Genomic DNA, 22,491 nt, shown 5'->3' on the forward strand with positions numbered 1-22,491 from the left:
AACGTACAGGATGACTCATTGTTACATAGCAATTGAACTATTCTCACCTAAATATTGATCAAAAATAATGAATATAATTTCTTTACACTTTAAACGTTTACCGCGAAAGCCTTTGAACACTTTTCTTTTCTCATCTATAAAAATGTAATTTTTTAACAAATCCTTCGTCTAAAAAAAAAAATCACGGATATAAATCACAGACCAATTATGATCATGTATTTTAGTTATGATATTTATCATGTTATATAGTCTGCCTTTAATGATTTGGTTCAATCGTAAAACGATTACAATTTTGATTAAAAAAAAAAAAAAAAACATCAACCTATTAAATAGCCTATTAAACCATTTTTTTTTTTCTTACAGAACCATTCATTGGCAATGCGACCCAGTATATACACGCCGATCACCCATACACATACTGTTCCAAATCAATCGAAATACGCACACACTCGCTGAGGATTTCTACGATATAATCCGTTTAATCGCACGTAGTAAAAAAAAAAAAAACCGATCGATTCTCGACGAATCTGTCGGAACCCGGCTCCGCGTGCGTTGGCTCGTAAAATATACACGGGATTGTGAATATAATTATCAGATAATAACATGTTAATTTAATGCGCCCCACCGTGCAAAACGACACTATCAAACGAAACATACACTACTGCGGCAATTCAAATTATTTCCATGTGGGTTTCCGTCGGGAACGTGCGATAATATATTACAATAATTCCTCAGACTCGTGCAATAACAGCAGTAACCGCGTTCCAAAACCGCCATGGCGTTGGGTGTTGCCGACTACGTCGTGTTCGGAATAATGTTGGTCATGTCCGCCTCGGTCGGTGTGTACTACCGATTTACCGGTGGCAAACAAAAGACAACGCAGGTAATAATTATTGTTTTCGTGTATAATATAATAGTATGTAGAAGGACGGGTCGAAGGTTTACATTTTTTTTTTTTTTTTTTTATCGAGTATAACCCTCCGAAATCGAAGTAGGTACCCGTATATTATAGGAGGTACGGTTTTAATTGGTTTTTGATCCTCTCCCGTCCCTCAGAAATGTCGGCATGTACATGCGACGCCGGGGCTTTAGTGTTCATCGGGCAAACTTCATATCGACTAAACCAAATCATAGTAATAGAAAAAAAAAATTCGAGCGAACTACATCTGTTGTATATTCTTGTCGGTGTCGTGTGTAAGCTCGTCATTGGGTAGGTAGCTGTTAGATCATTCCGTACAACAACGATTCAGATCGAAGACGGTCCGTCGACATATCTCATACTACCAAGTGTAATGTGTATACAATTATATTGCTAGATATTGGTAACACAGTAGATTGAACCGATTTTCACCAAACACATCGCATTTATTGTATTAATAGTTATTATAATAGTAATATGTTTTTATATCATATAATATAATTATTTTTATTGAGTTTTGAGTCAATGCAGACTTACCGACATTATGTCATCAGTGATAATATGGGTCCGTACTGTAAAATATAGGAAATAGCATAAAACTAATCTAAATAACTTTAAAATGTCATTCCGTATAGTAAATTATAATAATATGCATAAAAGTTTCATGTCCCAAGAATAATATTTTCAAATTATAACAAAATAACTAAAATCGTTTTTTTTTGTTTAGATATTCAACTGTACATCAACATTTGAATTTCAAATGTCTGCAAGAAGTGTACATGTATCAGTATAATAGTATTTGATTAATTATATGTGTTTACTTTCTTTTTGATGTATCTACCGATTTACTATTTAACCATGTCAGTTAGCTCCTCCTCGTGCTTTTTACATATTTTAAACATGATTTAAATTGGTAGTGTTATTAGTTATTTACCCTTTAACATGACTCTACATCGAAGTGTGTTTTTGTGAATGTTTTTGTGTTTAAACATTTCACTTCTTACTACAATGTTTACAATGTTTCTAGCTGTTGAAAGAATAATCAGTATATCGAGTAGGTATCTACATTTCAAAAACAGAACAGCAGACTATTATTAAATTAAAAACTCAAGCAGCCATTTACAATAAAAAAAATAGAAAACAATTTAATTGTATGAATGATTCAATTTTTGAAACATTAAAATATCACATTAACAAAAATGTTAATAATTCAAAATAATAAAATGTCAGTGTTGTAAAATCCAAACAGTATTGATAAATAATGTATGTCGACAAATAGCTATTGTAACTTAAACTAAATAAATCAAATATTTGTTATTCGTATTGGACCTTTTAGAATAAAGTTAATTTTAATATATTTTTTTAGCTTTGACGTCATTATCCTCATTAATAAGTGAATCATTTATCTTTCAACATTTTGGTTGTATATGTATTTTGAAAAGCATATGAGTTATTTGATTTTTAACTATTCTCCTAGAAATGTAAAATGAATAATTTTGTTTATTACCTAAATATTAACAATAATATATTATCATGTCAAATCACAAATATGTATGGTAAATTTCACTTTTTAAGATTTATCAAAACAAAAACGAATCATTCATAACTTTAAAGATTTGATTATTTTTTTTCAAATCTTTGTTATTTTACAGGAGGATTCACTAAGTTCAAATTGTTTCTTTTAATAATCAATTTACTCAAATTTTGATTTTTGGAATTTTTTATTACACACATAGACCATTTTATCAAATGTTTGAAGTTTTTATACTACATATGAGAATTGAACTATTGCTATAAAATTTTTTTTTTTTTCAAATGGTAACATCATCCTTTTTTAAAAATTATTTTTTGGATAATAATTGTCCTTAAAAATAATCTTACAAAAATACAAGAAAGATTTAGGTCATATTGGATTTAGTATTTATTATGTTTGGACTATTTTTACAAGTTATTAGATCACTAAAATTGTCTAATAGCCATATTATATAGCCCTTATATCATTCAAGCCCTCCATAATTCATAACAGACCAATTATCATTATAGCAATATAGCACACAAAGTTAAATAATTTGAAAACTACTCGTTTGAATTTTGTTTCTGATATGTCCACATTTTTAGGAAATTGATCCTCTAATCACTTGACGGTAAATAATGGTCCTTATTAAAAAAAAAAAAAAATAGAAATTTGTTTTACCATTGGGCATTGCTAAGTAGTAGTGCAAAAAATCTCAAGAATTTGAAAATATGGGCTTATATTGGGGTAATTCGGATTTTGAACAACTGCGTTATTAAAGAAAAAAGAGCGTAAACCCGCTTGATGAATCATCCTAATAATATCATAATAATAATAGTATATGAATATTATGTTCACAGGAATACATGTTGGGTGATAAGAACCAGAGTGTTTTACCGGTGGCGTTTTCTCTGATGGCCAGTTTCGTAACAGCAATATCGATGTTCGGTTTGAGCTCGGAAGTGTATACTCGTGGTACCCAGTTTTCCATCATAATCATCTCCTACGTTATCGCCACTCCCGTCATAGGTTACTTATATCTGCCGGTTTTCTTCAAGCTCGGGAACTTGTCTCTATACGAGGTACTTAAAGGACCGTGAAACAAAAAATTGTCATTTTTTTTTTCACACCTTAGTATAATATTGGAAATGAAAACTAAATTGTTCGGCTTTTCAAAAAAATGATCCGATCACTCGTTCTGTGTGAAATAGCGATTGTACTCATATGCGTGACGTCACTGCAGTGCACGGATTCGTGCCACCGTAATATTTTGCGCCGTACAATAATGTTTATATGGTGCATTCAAACATGCAAAATATAAGACTGAATTAATTTCTGTGACGATATTATAATGTCATTATCATTTATTATTATAAATTGACACTAAAAGTTATTTATATCATATTAGATAATTCCATTTGAATAACGAATAACAAACTAGGGTTTATAGGATATTATCAATTGTCATATTTTGTCATTATTCAGCAAAAAAAAATACTAAAATATAAAATGAATACTGAGTTACCTACACTAATCTTATTCAAACTTATTTATTACAATTAATTTGGTGTTCAAATTTATTGAGATTGTTTTATTTGCTGTGTTTTTTTATAAAACCTACGTATATTCCATTATTTTCAGGGTACTTATTTCGAATATCTTGTACAGCACATGCTGGAATGCATACACGATTTCCTATGGAGTTAAGTATTAACGATACAATTAATAATTACCAATTAATAATAAGTTTAGTCGTATAGATAAATTAGAAATTACGTGTTTATAAAACGCCATGTAAATATCTACCGCCTAAAATAATACGTCGGCACAAATGCGCACCAGTCACGCGTATACGTACGATCGCAGCTATTTGACGCAAAAGGAATGATCGGATCATTTTTTTTTGAAAAGACCAACAATTTAGTAATCATTTCTAATATCATACTAAGGTATAAAAAAAGAAAATGATTTTTTTTTTTGTTTCATTGTCCTTTAACGACGAACGTCATAATAACAATATTATAACATAATAATGTGACGTCGTCACAATGCTCACAGTACTTGGAAATAAGATTTGGACGTTTAACACGAGTGATCACGTCGTTGGCTTTCAGTATACAAATGATATTCTACATGGCCATCGTACTGTACGTCCCAGCACTGACTTTGGAAGCTGTGACCGGATTACCTCAGTCCGCTTCCATTTTACTCGTGGGATTGGTATGCGTGTTCTACTCTACAATGGGTGGAATAAAAGCAGTCATCATAACGGATTTATTACAAGTAAATGTCACGATTACATTTTGTGTACAGTTGTTACTTGCCGTTATAAATAACATACATCATTGTCCGTAAATATTACTAATCTATATTTGAATTATAAATGATGCGATTTTGTTTTTTTTACTAATTATTCTAGTCGATTCTCATGTACGCATCGGTAATTGCGGTTGTTGGGGTTGCATGGTATGAAACTGGGGGTCTATCGGAAATCTGGGACATTTCCAATAGATATGGACGTATTAACTTTGGAAAGTAAGAAAAAATGTATTTATTTTTATAATATTGATGTACCTATAGCTATAATTGATAATGTTAAACTTTCAGGAATTTTCAATATTCATATTAACTCTTATAGTTTACCTTCCTAATGACACTATATAATCCCTATTTTTTTTTTTTATATCAAACTGAAGTTTGTTTTCAATCTTAACGAAACCTAAACAAATCAAACTTTTGAAAATCAAAAACGTTAAAGTAATTTCAATCATTTTTTTACATTTTTAAAAAAACTATATTTTGCCAAAATGACCTAGTTAAGTATTAAACTATTAAATAATATTGTATCATAATAATAATAATAACTTGTTTTATTGTTCTGCAATAAATTGCTTTTGAATTGAATTTTTAATAGTTCTTTAAATCATTATCTGCCCTTAGTACAATATTAAAACAAAATAAAATATATTTAAAATATTTAAAGTCATAATATACTTATAATTTTCAATTTCAGTTTCAATATCGATCCAACAGTAAGACATAGTTGGTTAAGTATACTAGTCGGAGGGAGTTTTACTCAAATTTCTTTGTATGCTGTCAATCAAACACAAATACAGAGATTTTTAACTTTGAAGGACTATAAGACTGCCGTTACCGCGCTCTGGTGTAGCTTACCACTAGTGATAGTCATATCTCTTTTAACAAGTTTGTCTGGTCTAGCGATGTTTTCAAAATATTACAACTGCGATCCTATAAAGTAATTAAATATTTAAGTTTTAATTGCTAAAACATATTTATACAATATCTGAATTCTACATCATATAATTTAATTATACGTATTAGATTCTTTGTGGAGCGATGATTGTACTTTATAATGTTATATTATTAAGCATTGTATCCACATCACGAAACCGCCATTAATATAGTTCAAATTTTAATCAAAAACATTCCATTTCATGAACATTGATCATATCGTATACCGAATACCTAATGTGTTTTAAGTGAATGTAATGTACAGACATAATGAAATGTACCAAACGACGGTAACATTATCGTTAGATAGGCATTGTTATCAATATAGGCATCAATAATAATTTTATTAATGATGCCTACAAAATTACGATCGGTCTTCTCTGGTAACAAGATTACAAACTTATTAGGGGAGACCGAAGACAATCATTCGGTGATGAACAATAGTATAATATCAATTATCATTAATCATAATTTTTTATTTCATGATAGTTCAATCTATGATATTAATTAAGTATAATATTTTCAATTTTGTTATTATATTTTCCAATAAAAGTTGCATTTTATTTTATTTTTATAAAATTTTTGCCGTTCCACCTCCACCATACATACCGTCATACACAAGTTAGGTATTAAACACACATTTTTATTTTATTAAAATCATTTACCAGCTTACACATAATAATAATAATAATAATAATAATATGATGATGATGATGAATGTTACTGTAATAAATTGTGTTTAAAAAGGTCTGGTCGTATATCAAGCAGTGATCAATTGATGCCGTTATACGTGCTGGACACTATGGGATCCATACCTGGCTTAACTGGATTATTCATAGCTGGAATATTTTCGTCGGCAATGAGCTCTGTATCGCCAATCCTCAACTCATTGGCAGCAATTACGATGGAAGATTACATAAAGGTTGTATATTGAATTTCAAACAAATTTAATCGTCCGAATAAATACAGTTTGAATTTAAAGCGATATGTTTTGTATTCCAGCCATTTAAAAAACAAGAAATTGCGGATAAAAAACGTGTTTATCTTATGAAAATTTTAGTCCTCGTGTACGGTGGTGTTTGCATTACATTATCATTTCTGACTAAATATATGGGCGCTGTGCTTCAAACTTCCCTGACCATATTTGGAGTAATCGGCGGACCCGTGTTGGCCGTGTTTACATTGGGTATACTCTTACCTTACATCAACCAAAAAGTAATTGATTATAATTTATAATATTATAATACTATGGTAGTCGCTGGTAAAATATTTTAATTTTAAGGATGTCAGGGTGGATGGGTCTTTTGTACGAAAACTGCTCACAGGAAAAACTCTCTGGCCTCGTGAAATATTCGAATTTCGATAATTTTTATTTTACCTTGGAGAATAATAATATATTATATATTATGTTGCATCCACATAGTGAAACTACTCATTTCATGAACTGGATATTCAGATAGTGAAATTCGTCCAGATAGTGAATTTTGACGACAATACATTATATGGACATCCATTTCATGAAATGGACAATACCTATATCGTGTACTTTGTGTAATTATTATTTTATTATATAATGGTTCATAAACTATCATTACACATTTATACGCATATTATATTTAATTTTTCACGATTGATTAATACATAGGTAATTTTCTATATTGTTCTATACACAAAAATCTAGCAATTATAGTCAATAAATTACCTATATCATATTACATTATATTTTTATTTTATTTTTCATAAACCATACGTATATTATATTTTATAAACAACAGTGTTACCTATGTCCTATATTAAGTGCTATAAAATATTCATGAAATTATAACTATAATTATAATATTTAACTAACTATATTTCTCTCTTGTTTTATTACCTAACAAAATAATTAATTGATTAACTTAAACATACCTTAAACGGCTTAAGCTTTACATACATTTTTTAATTATTATTTATTTTTACACAACTATTGATTATGACATCGACTGTTACATTGCATATTATTTTTAAAACAAGTACACCTACTTGGTTGGCAAGGATTTTTTGCCTTACACAAACAAGACAAAAAATCCTTGCCCTCCTGAAATTTTTTTAATCATTTCTCTCACCTAAATATCAACATTTTTATCAACTTGATCAGTAGTGAGAAATTGAGTTGTTGATTTTTTCAAACATTCACTACTGAACCATCCTTTGAGTAAACCATATTTTGTTAATTTGTTCCAAATTTATGTAATCCTTTTTTTTTGTTCCGTGATCACGCAAATTATGTTTGGGGGATCTATAGGTTAGGTTATAATTATAGTTAATTTCATGAATATTTTATAACACTTAATATGGGACATAGGTAACACTGTTGTTTATAAAATATAATATACGTATTGTTTATGAAAAATAAAATAAAAATATAATGTAATATGATATAGGTAATTTATTGACTATAATTGCTAGATTTTTGTGTATAGAACAATATAGAAAATTACCTATATATTAATCAATCGTGAAAAATTAAATATAATATACGTATAAATGTATAATGATAGTTTATGAACCATTATATAATAAAATAATAATTACACAAAGTACACGATATAGGTATTGTCCATTTCATGAAATGGATGTCCATATAATGTGTTTTCGTCAAAATTCACTATTTGGACGAATTTCGCTATCTGGATATCCAGTTCACGAAATGAGTAGTTTCACTATGTGGATGCGACATATATATATATTCAGATAGTATTAAACTCAGAGTTTAAAAATTATTTTTTGAAAAGTAGAAATAAAATATAAAAGTGTCTAATTTATAGCACGAATTGTTGTATATTTTGAAATATGTTTTTCTGGCGTTATTTAAAGTGAATTGAAAAATCTGAGTTCAATATGACCGGACTTAAGTTTTTCTCTTTTAAATCCAAAATAAATATCAAAATTCCACTATTTTTCAAGGCATGATTGTTATTCCTGTAAATGCATTATTGGTAATTGAAATGATTATATTTTGTCATCCTGCGGTATATTGTATAACTGGAGTTTAACTAGAAATGGCATTTTTACATCTTATTGCACTCTCTCAGTACCATTGGCCTTCCTCAAGGCCATTAAATACATAAATTGATAATAATAAAGTATAAACGGCAGTAACAGATGAATTGATGAATAATTTGTAAAATTTTGTGTAGATCAATTTAAAAATATAAACACGACAGTTTATACGGCTCCGGCATCCTTAATACTATTCTAATTATTTTTGTTTATTTATTTTGATAAATTATTAATTATAAAATCTCAAATTTCCAGGGCGCAATGGCCGGCTTAATATTTGGCTTGAGTTTTTCGTTTATCATTGGATTCGGCGGGCCTAAACCTCCAGTTGAAAATCTACCTTCGTTCACAAATTCGTGTACAATATTTAATATTTCTACAAGTTCCACCCAGCTTCCATCATCGTTTTATAAAGGGTAACAATCGTTCACCATTTTATTTTTAGTATTATTGATTATATAGTTGTCTATAAAAGTTAAAAATCATAGTTGTACTCAAAAATTCACGTTTTTTCATGTTTTTGAATTAATATGTCATAGGTATTATAGTGACTCAAAATAAAATATACATATTCCCTCTTCTAGTCTAAAAGTATTGGTAACGTTATTTGGAAGGGGCGATGAGATTTTTCTCTTGGGAGTTGGACCATTTTTTCTTTTTAAAGGATTTTAAAGGTTTTTATCTTAAAAATGGATTAAACAAAATATAAAACATAAAAACGTAAAAAAATAATGAGTTTATTATGTGGTGAATTTATAGAGGGAAGGGAGTCTTCCTGAAAAACAGTTGTACTAACACAATTTTATGACATCCTCACCCCTCAAAATTAACTTCAGTTATGCCACTGTATAATAATATTCTACTTACTGTATTATATTATTTCACAAAATGTAGCTTTTAATTTAATTTATTTAGAACATCGCACGATGATGGCTATGCATATTTGTATCGAATCAGTTACCTGTACTACATAGTATTGGGATTTTTAGTAACATTTGTAGTGGCAATGATAGTGAGCGCAATATTCAGAGGAAAAACACGTGACCACAATCCGGATCTATTCACCCCGTATGTGGCGAAACGATTGTTAAGACGTGACAGAGATTATGGACAAAGATTATAATGTGAGTATTTAATCTCGTTTGCATGATAATGCTGGGTATTTGCGGTTTACATGATCAATATTAAATTATGTACCATATTGTGTAGCAGATGCAATCGTGGTCTGTGTCCAGAAATGATTGTTGTATTACGTCAGACTATACGATACCGAAGTTCAAAGTGAAATTTCAAGCAACCACCATATGCTTTACTCGTCTATTTATATAATTTAAGCATTTTGATCATGGTGTAATATATTATATTATGATTAATAAATAGTCAAACGGAATCAGATCCGCGCGACAGTTGTATTTAACATGGTTGTTTTTTTGGGCCGGGTGAAAAATTTTTTTGTTCCAACCGATTTTTTAAATTTTTATTAATGAATGAGTGGTAGCCGCAAGACACCACCGTTTCTAAGAAACAGAACATTTTAATATTTATATCACACATACTTCTTTTTATGTTCACCCGCGGTATAATCATGTTTTTACCCCCTCTAAAATCCATTATTATGTATACCGGACGATTATGATTGTTACTAATATGGTATCATAAATGTATAAAATACACGAAAAAATCATTTATAATATAATATATATACATTAGTTTAAGTCTTAAGGTTACGTCTTATTGTCGTCTCCGATCATGTATACTTTTTTTCCTATACTTATCCGTGTAGAAATAATATTTAATCAAATCCAGAGCTCAGACTTTAGTCTTAGTCTCCGGCCGGCGACCACTTCATCACTAATCGTCACTTAACACTCCACTAAATCTGGTAACTAAAAAGTGTGAGATTTTACACAGGTGCTCGGTTTTAATAATCAGTTAACATATTTAGATAAATATGATTACTATTAATTTAAAAATACTATAATACACGACTTCGTCATATAAATATTATATCTTATAATTTTGAACATCTAACTATACTATGCACGTGGGTAGTGTTGAGTTTATAATTTATTTGGAAAAAAAAAAACTGTAGGCAGGTTTTCACAGGTTACTATAGAATTTTGTAGGCGTAGTTACAAAGAATTCTTTAAAACAGAGTTGTGGAGCATTTCAAAAAGTTGCATCTCAGTTTTACACCTATTACACTGTATAATCATTGTGAACATCAAACAATACTTTCATGCAACTTTAACTAATAATAACAATAATTTAGAACTTCAATAATAATAATAGTCGCCTTTATTAATATAAATAATCAATTATAATGGTACAAAATAAAACAAAATGTTTGTACTACTTAAATGATATATTACATACTTAAAATAAAAATAAAAATAATTGCATTAAGTAATTTACTATATGAATACGAAGTATTCAATACTCTGTGCAAGGAAATGTATTACCTACGTAGTTTTATATGATTTTTTTTGATTTTTCCTTGTGAACATTGTTTTGATAGTGAACACTGCTCAAAAAGTGTTTAGCAGTTATATGTATATGTTAGAAATTGAGTGAAGTCGGTACTTAAAACGGATCATTTTAAAATTGTTTTCGGTAGTTTGCCTAATTAGAAAAACAACAGACAAGAAATGAAAACAATTTAGCATGTGTGGTTTTAACCGTGGCTTGCTAAAAATTGTTGTTTTTTTTTGTAGTTTGGTTCAGAACTTTTTCCAAGCTTCATATCAAATCTCTTATTATACGTAACACACCCAAACAATAGCCCACCCAGCTACGTGCAGTTATTAATATTTATAATTAAAGTTTCATAAATTTAAGATTGTCATATATTGGCACTTTTATATACGAGTTCATGAATTGCTTGAGTATTTGTACGAGAGAAATAGAAGAAAAATAAAGCATTTAACATTTCTTTACCTGAATAAAACTAATAATATAATATATAGTTCACTCCGGAAAATGGTATTACGTTCGTCGAAACACGTTGCAATATTACTGCAGTATCGTGGGCTTTTTTTTGCCACTTTTCCATAATTAAAAAAAAAAAGATTACAAATCATTCTTAAAAGATGCGGTGTTCTGCCCAAAATAAAACATTTTTTTTTTCTAAGGTTGTGTTACTTATATTATTCTCTCTTTGTAGCTGCGCTGGGGTTGTGTAAATAAATAATATATTTTCCGAGTCTTCTCTCAAATTAATTCACTCTGAAAATTCCATGGTTTTTTTTATTCATCATTCAGAACGCCTAATTAAGTTATAACTTTTAAGTCTAAATGTAGTCAAATTTGTTTGAGGTGTTTTTCAAAAATACCCGTCCTGTTCACTTTTAAATTTAATCTATATCTTGTTTTGCTGCTACAAATTATTAGTGAAGTGTTTCAAATAAAATGTTCTTCTACATTTTTAAATATTTTTTTTACGAAATGTTACGGTTTACCATTAATTAAATTTAATATATTTACTCATCAGGATTTAAAATACTTTTACTTTACATTTTCCAGATATTTTTTTCACTCAATCAATTTCCATAAATAATTGTTTCTCATTTGTTTATTCTTTCTTTGCAAAAATGTAAACACAAATTATGTAATTGTGTTTTAATTTTTAACTTGAGAATGAATTCTGTGGGACATTTACCTGCAGACTTCCAACTCAGTATTATTTTTTTTTTTTTTTAGCAATAAGGCGATCAAAATATTTTTTCACTCTTCTAAGTCTCACGTTAACATGCGTTCTCTTCAATATAATATACTGCTCTTATAAGTCTTAGATTTAACGTAAATGATTAATTCATTAGAATCGTAAGACTAATGACTAGATAATATTAAAGATGGAATACATTTTCAATAGTTATTTCAAAGTTCTAAATAACCAGGTAGGTACTGAAAATACATATTAAGTCTTTATCCAGATAGTATTTTTATATTTCACTTAAATTTTTGTACATGAATTGAAAGTTATCAGATGGACATTTCTCATGCCTTAAATTCTTTTTTCTCGATTTCTACATTTCAATAATACGCATGTAGTTATGTTTTTATATCCACTAGAGAAAACATGTTAACATAATAGTATCTATCTCGATTTCTTTTGGACAACATTTTTTAATATCTCTGTATTGTAAATAGTCTATAGTACTATATTTTATTCTACTTATATTCTATTTATATATTTAACATTCTGGAAACTCTTTCAAAGTCAATCCATCACTGACAGAAACCTTAGAATACGCTGCTCGAAAAAGAAAAAGATCACACGGCTTGCAATTAAACCATGCTCACAATTATTTAGATCAAATAATTGGTCCAATCGATATTGCTGAAAAATTTTAAAAATAAAATAATTCAGTAAACAATTAAACAGTTATCGACTAATGTTGGTGACCTTTCTAATTCAGCAGATATAGAGAATATTCACTCGATCGACAATTTTTAAGATTTTAATAATTAGTTGTGATACTATCATAATAAAGCATAGATATTTAAATGACCATGGATATTATTTTTAAATAATAAAACATAATTTAATTTACATCAATATTAAGACTCTTATAAGTTATATCCTTACCAGAATAATATCATTGTATAAGTCTTGTTCACATAATATTGTTTTGGTAATTTATATATATAAATATATAATTATAATTATAGTCATGGTTATATATTAATGAATAAACACATCATATGTTTTGAATTTGCAATCTGTACAATATTATCTTATTAGATTTAACAGTCAATCAAAAAATATACAATCCATCATATTATTATGATCCTAAATATAAGTCTATTATTTGTAAAGGTATATTATATTAAAAACACAAAGGCGATTCTAGATTTTTCTTTTTTAGCCTATAATTGACCTCCTCGTATTCTTTTTTACTGTTAAGTACCTATACATAACTTAAGTAGTTAAGTTTAAAAAGTTTTCTTGACATTTTTTTGGTTGAAAAATTATAGCATAGAAACGAACTTCCGAGTGTCAATGAATTTCTACATTTTATAAAATATTCATTAAACTGAACCCACGTGTCTATTTGTATGTTTATTTCATACGCGCAACCCTTAAAATATTGAATATTCATCTAGTTGATAAATTACAGTCTTACGACAACTTATTTAGAATAAATACTTAATAGTTATCGTATTATTTTGAGATAAATGTACTGTGCTAACCGTAAAAAAAAATATATTTCTCGCCGACCCCATAAATTAATAAGCAATTGATTTTATTTCAAATAAATTATGTATACTATGTATCGTTTATGTTTACGGTTGAGAGTGACATGACTAACGACGACTGATTTAGTATACGATGGAGATATAACGAATATTTTAGAATAAAATAACCCACACTAATCGTTTTGAAAAAATTATAAATATAAATTTAATCTTTATCTCCATTTTATTTTTATTTAATAAGTGAAATATATATAGTAAGAACCAAACTATACACAAATTAGTTTAGAATAATTTTTAAAAAAGTACTATTTTTGGTGGATATCTACTAAAAATTAAAATTTATAAAATAAATCCATATTAATATATACTTTGTAGTGATAGATTTATTATTTTCATTGACTATATATCACATTATAAATTTATAAACAAATTGATGAAAATCGATTCATTGATTGCTAGTTATAACCTGCAAATAAATATAAATATTTTAATGTTCTGGTACAATGTCCATGGTTAATTTTCTTGAAATACATTTTGAACAAATAAAGGATATTATATTAAGTAGAATGGCTATTTTTCTTATTTTGAAATACTTAGTTTTTTTCATAAAAACTTTTAGTGTTAAAATGTTGGAAAGTTTTTCTCGTCAAACTTTTGATTGTTTTTTTCCTTAATATAGCTTAAATTAAAATATATTTTCAAAACTTAAAAAAAGGATAATATATTTGCAAAAATAAAAATAATTAGAACAATGAAAATACTCATTTTATTCGAATTTAAAATAAACTTAATTAACTAGTCCTTAAGTAAAGTTTGTGTCATTGTTTTTCAATTTTTAAGTTTATATTATTATGTTATCATAAATTGAAATGTTATGATTAACGAGGTTCCATATTTTTGAAATATTTTTCATTCGTTTAATAAAAACAAAAATAATTTAAAATAAATGTATGCTAAATTATATGTATGCTATATTTAATTTTACTTCAGTTATTGGAATGTTTATTGCTTTAAATTCATATCATGACTTTTTTTTAGAAGTTAATAGTTAAGAAACTTATAGTAAACCTTGGGTCTAATTTTTAAGTAAATAATAACAACATTTACATTAAAAAAAACTATAAATTAAGTACACCTACTTTTCTTAAAAAAAATAATATTAGGTTTCGTTTATGATTTTATGTAAATATAAATAATGTATAGCATCCAATTAGTTGGTTAAAATATAATCCTTAATAGTTTCACATCAAATTAGCCAAGTACCTTGTACCTATTTGTTTTACTTATTAAATTATTTTTATTAATTAATTTTGTTCGAGTAGACAATTATAACATTTAATTAAATTCTAATTGATTACTTTAATTTTAAAATATTTTTTTTTCCGATATCTTTAAGCATATATTAATGGACATACATATTGGATTTATTTTAGTACCTACATAATATCGTTAAATAATAATTCAGAAATTACTTTTTCGAATTTAAATTAATTTACATAAATATTTTTTTTTAAAAACTTCAGTCGTACTGTTTACAATAAAAGGTAGTTCTAATTTGGAAAAAAATAATGTGCGAGTACAAGCTACATCTTGGAATAGATAGCAAAAAAAAAAATATATAAATATTAAAAAGTATAGTTATGCAGGTATTCTGAAAAAATCAAAAAATCAGAGTTTGAATTCATAGTTTGATATTCAATGGAGAATTAGGTCAATCATTTTTGGTGAATCACTCGGTACACTGTATAATGTATGATAAACGTATGAATTAAATATTATTACAATTTACAAAGTTTTTTTTTTTGTTTTTTTGATTTTTCCTCCTAATAAATATATGACGTTATTTTAAATGTTGGTTTTTGGATAAAAAACATACTGGTTTTATATAATTTATTAATTTAAAATGCCTCGTATATTATGCTTCAACCAAATATTAAACTGCAGTTAAATACATAGAATAAGTGTTATCGTTGTGATATTATGTTTATTGTTATACAAATGTTATTTCTAGCTTACATTTGACTACCCAAGCACAAATCAGGTTAAACAAAAATTTATAGCAAATTATAACTTAAAAATAGTGTAATTATACAACTACTAAAATGCCAGTTGGACACAACTCATTGCCTGTATGACAATATAGCTGAAATAGTATTTTATTATACGAGAAATGAGAATGAGACATCTCTTTATGCAAAAATTGTTGCAGGTAATTTATTTATGTTTTTTTCGATGGGCATCCATAGCATCCATTTAGAATGAACAGACTTCTGATTGATTGTAATTATAAATTTAATATGACTAGTATCTTTATAAAAATTATTTAGTATTTTGATAATTTCACTGCAAATAAAACTACACACACTGAACATTTTTCTAGGTTATCTATTACTAATTTAAAATATTGTATTCATATAATTTTGTGTTGGAATGAAAAATATAAAATTGAAAAATACAATAGGCATATCTGAAAACAATTTAAATTTAGCTTCAGTTACTCAAGATACTCAATGATTACTTGAATTTTTTTTTTAATATTTAGTTTCAAATATTTAGTTTTTTGTTTGAAAACTGATCAAATGATTTTCTATGGTTGAAAAATAACTTTAAAATGTATTATGATTGAAGTGATATAAATATATAATAAATATATTATACATAGGATTAAAAAACAGTTAAATGTTTAATAAAGTAACAGATATTCAGATGTGATAGAAACTTTAAAGTGTTTAATATTTATCAAGACTCATTGCTTAATTCCTTCATTTAGCTTTAAGCTGGACAATTATCGACAGTTAAATGCCAGTAAGCTTGGTATTGCTACTTAGCATCTACACAATACAACTTAAATGAAGAATTTTCTTGATCTTCAACATTCAACCAATAATGAACCTAGTAAAATACAAATACATTTTCAACTCTTTATATCACAGCGTGACTTCAATTTTGTGATTCTAGGATTTATTTCCCTTCTGCGGCTCTGTTATAAGGCACCCATTAATCCGGAGATGAGAATGACTGAGTGCTTCGTGTTTCGTACAAATCAAAATAGTCAATTCACATAGTCGTTGATTGTGAGCTGAATGTGATAATAAAACAAGTTTTAGTGTAGTAATACAACTATACCATATTAATTTAAACCTATAACTGTAAATTTCCAAAATATATAATATATAAACAATGTAACACGGCAATCGATCTAATAATATATTTGTACACCATTTGCTATACTGTAGACCTTAGCCAAACTGATAATTAACATATTAACATTTCTCTCATTACAACGCTTGAAGATTTCGACCCAGATTAGAAACATTATAACATACTATATAATTAGGTTGGTAATTTACGCTGTTACCAGACACTATTCGATACCGTGGTATAGTTTATTAAGTACGCGGAATACTAATGATTCCAAGTCTGTAGCTATTTTTTTCCAATACCCGATAAAAATGTTTGCAAACACTTGAGAAAGCAGGGCCGAATGAAACTCCTTTTGGAAAACGGCCACGAGTAAGAACTCGTGCGTTGAGGGGATCTAATGAAAAGGGCGTAAGTGGATGGGGATTTAGCTCATCCCGATTTGCACAAGTATAAAATTCAATTTCTTTTATAGTCCATACCGTCTACACCATCACATAATCCACCCAAGTGAGGGGATGCTCAGAGAGGGATAAAATGTCACGTAATTCCTTGATTGTCCATAAAATGTTGGATACATACCGAATGAGCAACTGAAGTATCCAACCTCTTCATGTCTTCAAACCTTTTGTTGACACCCGACAAATACAACGGATTTTCTGAGAAAAATTGTGTATTTTACATTGTCTTCAGTGTTCCACAGGCCAAGATTATGAGCAATAAATGCATATGTGGTAAAGCCATACATGATACATGTTGTGGTTTTGTATCAAAACACAAAAACACTTCGTCAATCTCAAGGCTCGTAATCGAAATGACACTCTGATCACGTGGTCGCGTTAGGCTTTTAGGGGTTGAAACATAAGACCTACATGTATGTACGTACAACATTTATAACTTTTCCTGGACCGTTAAAAGGCAATTATTGCAAACGCACAGCTGACAGCTCGTAGATTGTAGTCCAGGATGCAATAATTTATCATGGTAGTGTACGAAAGTGACATAAGAAATATATATTTTTCACTGTGAAATAACTTAAGAATTTTTGACCTTGATCCGCCGCTGTATAATGCGTATTCCCGAGTTTTGAATGTGTATAATAATATAGGTGACACACATATATATTCACATCGATTCAATACGATCAAAATTCAAAACACATTGGAACATAAAACCTGAATAAATTTAATTTGAAAAAGGGAAATAGGTAATAAGTAAAAGTAGGTAATCGTTTTAGTGTAGGTATAAAAGGAATTTAGTGTACCTAGTCATTAAATAGATCACTGTAATTGACAATGTTATATTTTAACTAATTGGTAAATCGTTTCCGGTTGGTCTCAGATGAGGATGAGGCATAGGGACTGCTTTGGTTTTGTACGTCCATCGGGTGGACTGCGAAACAGTATTCGACTCCGGTGGCCAAGTTCGTCATTTCAAAGCTGATGGGCCACCACCGGTTGTGGCTCGGCGGGGTCAGGGTGGATGAAGAGCAACAATTCTCATTTTGGGTTGCAGAGACCACCTTTGATCAAGCGAACAATGCATAGCCAGCCTGCACAATGGCGTACAGATTATAGTGTACCAAGCTGATGCCGTCTTCTCAATTCAGCTTGGTCGTCGTCCGCCTGGTGCGCACCTTCAGCTTCGGAATCGGTGGTACATTTTTCCAAGAACGGTTGATGATGTGCTTAAGGGAGGGGCAGATAATGCAACAAGGACATGGGGCTGCGAATAGGTAACCGAGAGCGCTGCACCAACACACGCTCCTGTAATTGGCTAACTTGTTTTGTATCGACGCCAGTCCAGCGTTGGCCGTTTCAACACTTCTGTTGAGCAGAGACACCCGGGTCAGCACAGCCGCTCGACGGCCGTTCACAACCGATTTCTGTTTTCGACTAGCCTTATCATCTTGTCTGTTCCCGATAAAATGACGTTGACTGTCATTGTTATCGTTTATGCCTCTATTTCGAATAAATAATGGAGTGTATATCACTGGACAAATGACTCTTTACAATATTAAGTTTGTACATTTGTAAAATATTAGAAATTTAAACGAAGTTTAACAATTTTAGTTATTAAGTTGCAATTTAAAAATATTATAGGGTCATGGGTTTGTCATGGGTAATTGAACTCAAAATTTTTAATGTATATAATTATTTATTTTATTATACGCAAACACTGACATTTTATAATGCAATATTTTTGACAGTAATTAATTCAATCTACTGTATTACTATTGTTCTATGGTAAAATAGATTACATTAACAATTATATGATAAAATATACTTAGTAATATTGAAGACTGAGAAACGGTCTTCGCTCAGAATCGTTTTCCGTATACAATGATGTCATCACATTGAAATTCAAATTTAAACATCTATTCAGTGACCCTTCTAGACACCTACTGTATGGTATCCAGTTTAACACAATTTTTTTTTTATTTTCCCGATTATTTTGAAAAATACTGGACATTTTCAAATATATATATATTGTGACCTTTTGGATCCAATTTTCTATCATAAACCACACTTAAAGTTTAAAATCAAATCATTTTTTCTGCTACTTTTCTTTTACGTAACACACAAAACCCACATAAAATACGAAAATCAATACATCTATCTCTCCACTCCGAATCTAAAAATAAGTAAGTATTGATCAAATACATTTAGAAAAAATAATATTGACAATCCATAGAGTATAATTCGTATAATATGTAAATTGCAATTTATTTTCAAGACCCTCATCATGTAATTTGTTCAATCAGAACTTTAGGACGATAAAAGGATGATAATATTTATGAGGTTACATCATTTTTGATTACCTGTGGCCTTTATTTTAATCGTCGACGTGTGCATGAGAGTAAGTATATAGTACTGCAGTGCGGCGTTATAAACTGAGAAAAAACTACATTTTTTATGAACTGACCATTTACCATTTTGTGGTAAACTGAGCCCCAGATTAAATTGGTTTAACGTAAACTGAGTTACTCCAAACAAAGTTGGAATCCATAATATGTAGTTAGTATATACACATTTCCTTCTGTGTGTTACAGGCTAATTAAGACTAAATGTGCTTATAAAACATGTGCTTTTTTATGTCAATTTATTATTTTACTATTTATTTTGTAATATGTGCAAAGTAAAAATATGTATGAAATATTTTTTACTGCAACTGCATATTTTTATTTTCATATTTCACTATTACTTGTGGTTAAAATGTTCTTTTTCAATAATCGGTATACATTTTTTTCGAATAACCTCTTTACTAAGTATAACATATTGTCATGTATGTGACGTGTATTCGATTATCTTTAAGTATATCAATAAAATGTTAGATATCTGGATGAGATTAATTAAACATTCCTTTTAGTTTCGAATGAAATATTTCGCAGCTATTCGCTTACTATTTTTTTATTGTCGCTTTAAACTCAACTCATACATTATGACGAAATAAACCATCTGAACACCCAAATTCTGTGTAAATTTTAAAATGTTTGCTGAATTATTCAATTATTATTTAAAAACGCTCCTTAGAATTTAATAAAATATCAAGTTGAAATAAATTATATTCTATTAATGAATATGGTTGCCAATGAGTAACATGATGAATGTTTTCTACTCTGATTTGATTAATTATGTTTACTCTTTAGTTTTAATGTTAACGACGGTTTTAATTTGTTAAACGCAACCTAACGCTTCTGTGGATTCGTTTGTGAAGCCGCCAAGATGTGTTTGTTTTTGACTGCCGTTCTATTAAACTGGTCCATAGTATATTCAGTGCTATTCAATAAATAATTTTGTTTTATTTCAATGGCCGACAATTTTAGTATTATCCGGCCTGGTTGGTAGAATGAAATTTTAAAAAATCGGTCGACCAGACTTTTTGCATCTCAAAGTTTTCTCGTGGACGTGTCTTTGGTTATTATGCCGACTAACCAGGTAAGCAGAGGCCTTTTACCCCAGGACCATCAATATATATATATATATATATATATATATATGTATATACAGTCATTTTTTTCAAGTTGGGGGAAGTGTGCGAATTTTGAAATTAGGGTTACAAATAATTACGAATGAAATAATAATCAGTAGGATATTTTTTTACTTATACATAATATATACTTTGGTGGTACTGGAGTAACGGATCTACTAAGCAGCAGTTACTATGGGTAGATGACGAAGGTCCGATCTGAAATTAAATTATATTTTGTCTTTATAGATACCTAGGTAACATAATGATGGTGAGTGGTCGTCTTCTCCGATGACTCAAACCAGTTTTTTCCAAATTGTGGTCCGAGGACTATAACTCCTAACAAACGGAGCCCGCAAATTGTTATTAATTATTTTTGTTAGATTAAGTTATTTTTATTAATGGGTCCGCAATCATGTTTACTATACTCTAAGGGGTCTAGTGGATTAAAAGTTTAAGAGAAGCTAGTCTAAATTATTTGAGTATACTTAAGAACGCCACCACACATTGTGCGTAAAAACAGTTTCGCTCTGACAACAGACAGGCAGACAGGAACAGCATGATATGTAATCGTAGTTGTAAATAACCAAGTTTTTTACTTAAAAATTAGACAAGTTTGAATGTGCCATATCTTTCAACATTTTCAAAATCAATCACTTATTGATATGGTGATTTTTTTCAAGTTTGAATACCTTTTTTGGAAAAATAAAATCATCAAAATACAAACGATATTGCGCACAGTCAAACAGTTATTCGGTTTTTATGGTGAACATTTCGTTTCTTATCTATACCTTTTTGGCTCTTTCCCACGTGAAACTTTCTTTCTATATAATTTGGAAATCAGGAAACAGCTAATAATGGTACTGACGTGGAGCACTTATTGTCGAAGGGCGAGGGGTGACCAAAGGCCCCCTCCAAAGCCTTGGCGTTAATGAGTTGTACCCTGACAAGGTATTTTTTTTTTGCGACTAGCATGGCATGCTAATACAGAAAATCTGAAGTAGTATATAAAACGAGTTTAAGTTTTGATAATGTTTTTCGGTCACAAACATCCTAAAGACCTATCTTTATATAATATATTTTGTTCACGGTCTCCGCGTTCTGAGATAATAATTTGACCACGTTCTCATAATATTACTTCATTCTGAGAATATATGCCATTATAATTGTATGATTCACCGTATCATCATTCAATACCTAATAGACACTTTTCGAATTTATAGCATAAATTATGTCCTGTTAAATAGAAATAATCGTCACTGCATAATATTTTGTTACCAAACATTATAATGTTTTGATTTATCTTTTATTTTAAGCCACGACCAAAACACTACTGCATATTATGGTCATATTGTACTCAATATGCGTATCATAATATGTTAATAGTTTCTATAGTTCGTCATCATTAAATAGTTTTTATTAAATATTTCATTATAATATTATTTTTATATTAATT

The 22,491-nt window shown here is 28.8% G+C and overlaps 2 protein-coding genes across 3 annotated transcripts in view; one reads left to right on the forward strand and one right to left on the reverse strand.

Annotated features, from left to right (window-relative positions):
* The window catches only part of LOC111042823 (leukocyte tyrosine kinase receptor-like), a 319,549-nt gene that overhangs the window by 114,684 nt on the left and 182,374 nt on the right, over positions 1-22,491 (reverse strand). The gene's annotated exons all lie outside the window — the stretch shown is intronic.
* LOC111042825 (putative sodium-dependent multivitamin transporter) lies at positions 521-10,143 on the forward strand. Of its 2 annotated transcripts, none has more exons than XM_022327520.1 (10): positions 521-883; positions 3,293-3,514; positions 4,491-4,715; positions 4,852-4,967; positions 5,446-5,688; positions 6,432-6,606; positions 6,687-6,899; positions 8,982-9,142; positions 9,642-9,850; positions 9,936-10,143. In XM_022327520.1, exons 1-9 carry the CDS (start codon positions 776-778, stop codon positions 9,847-9,849), a joined length of 1,671 nt encoding a protein of 556 aa, XP_022183212.1. In that variant the 5' UTR covers positions 521-775; the 3' UTR covers position 9,850; positions 9,936-10,143. The 2 variants fall into 2 exon arrangements, with proteins under 2 accessions (XP_022183212.1, XP_022183213.1); XM_022327521.1 differs by having other exon boundaries at positions 9,939-10,143.

Source organism: Myzus persicae, unplaced genomic scaffold (assembly GCF_001856785.1).
Source record: "Myzus persicae strain clone G006 unplaced genomic scaffold, MPER_G0061.0, whole genome shotgun sequence".
In the NCBI taxonomy this organism is placed as follows: Eukaryota; Metazoa; Arthropoda; class Insecta; order Hemiptera; family Aphididae; genus Myzus; species Myzus persicae.

What these genes read in the sequence shown, in the direction of transcription:
- LOC111042825 (XM_022327520.1), top strand. Translation starts at nt 776, where the DNA reads ATGGCGTTGGGTGTTGCCGACTACGTCGTGTTCGGAATAATGTTGGTC. An exon ending in GGAACTTGTCTCTATACGAG is followed by an intron (nt 3,515 to 4,490) that starts GTACTTAAAGGA and finishes CAATGCTCACAG; the next exon opens with TACTTGGAAATAAGATTTGG. An exon ending in TACCTTACATCAACCAAAAA is followed by an intron (nt 6,900 to 8,981) that starts GTAATTGATTAT and finishes TCAAATTTCCAG; the next exon opens with GGCGCAATGGCCGGCTTAAT.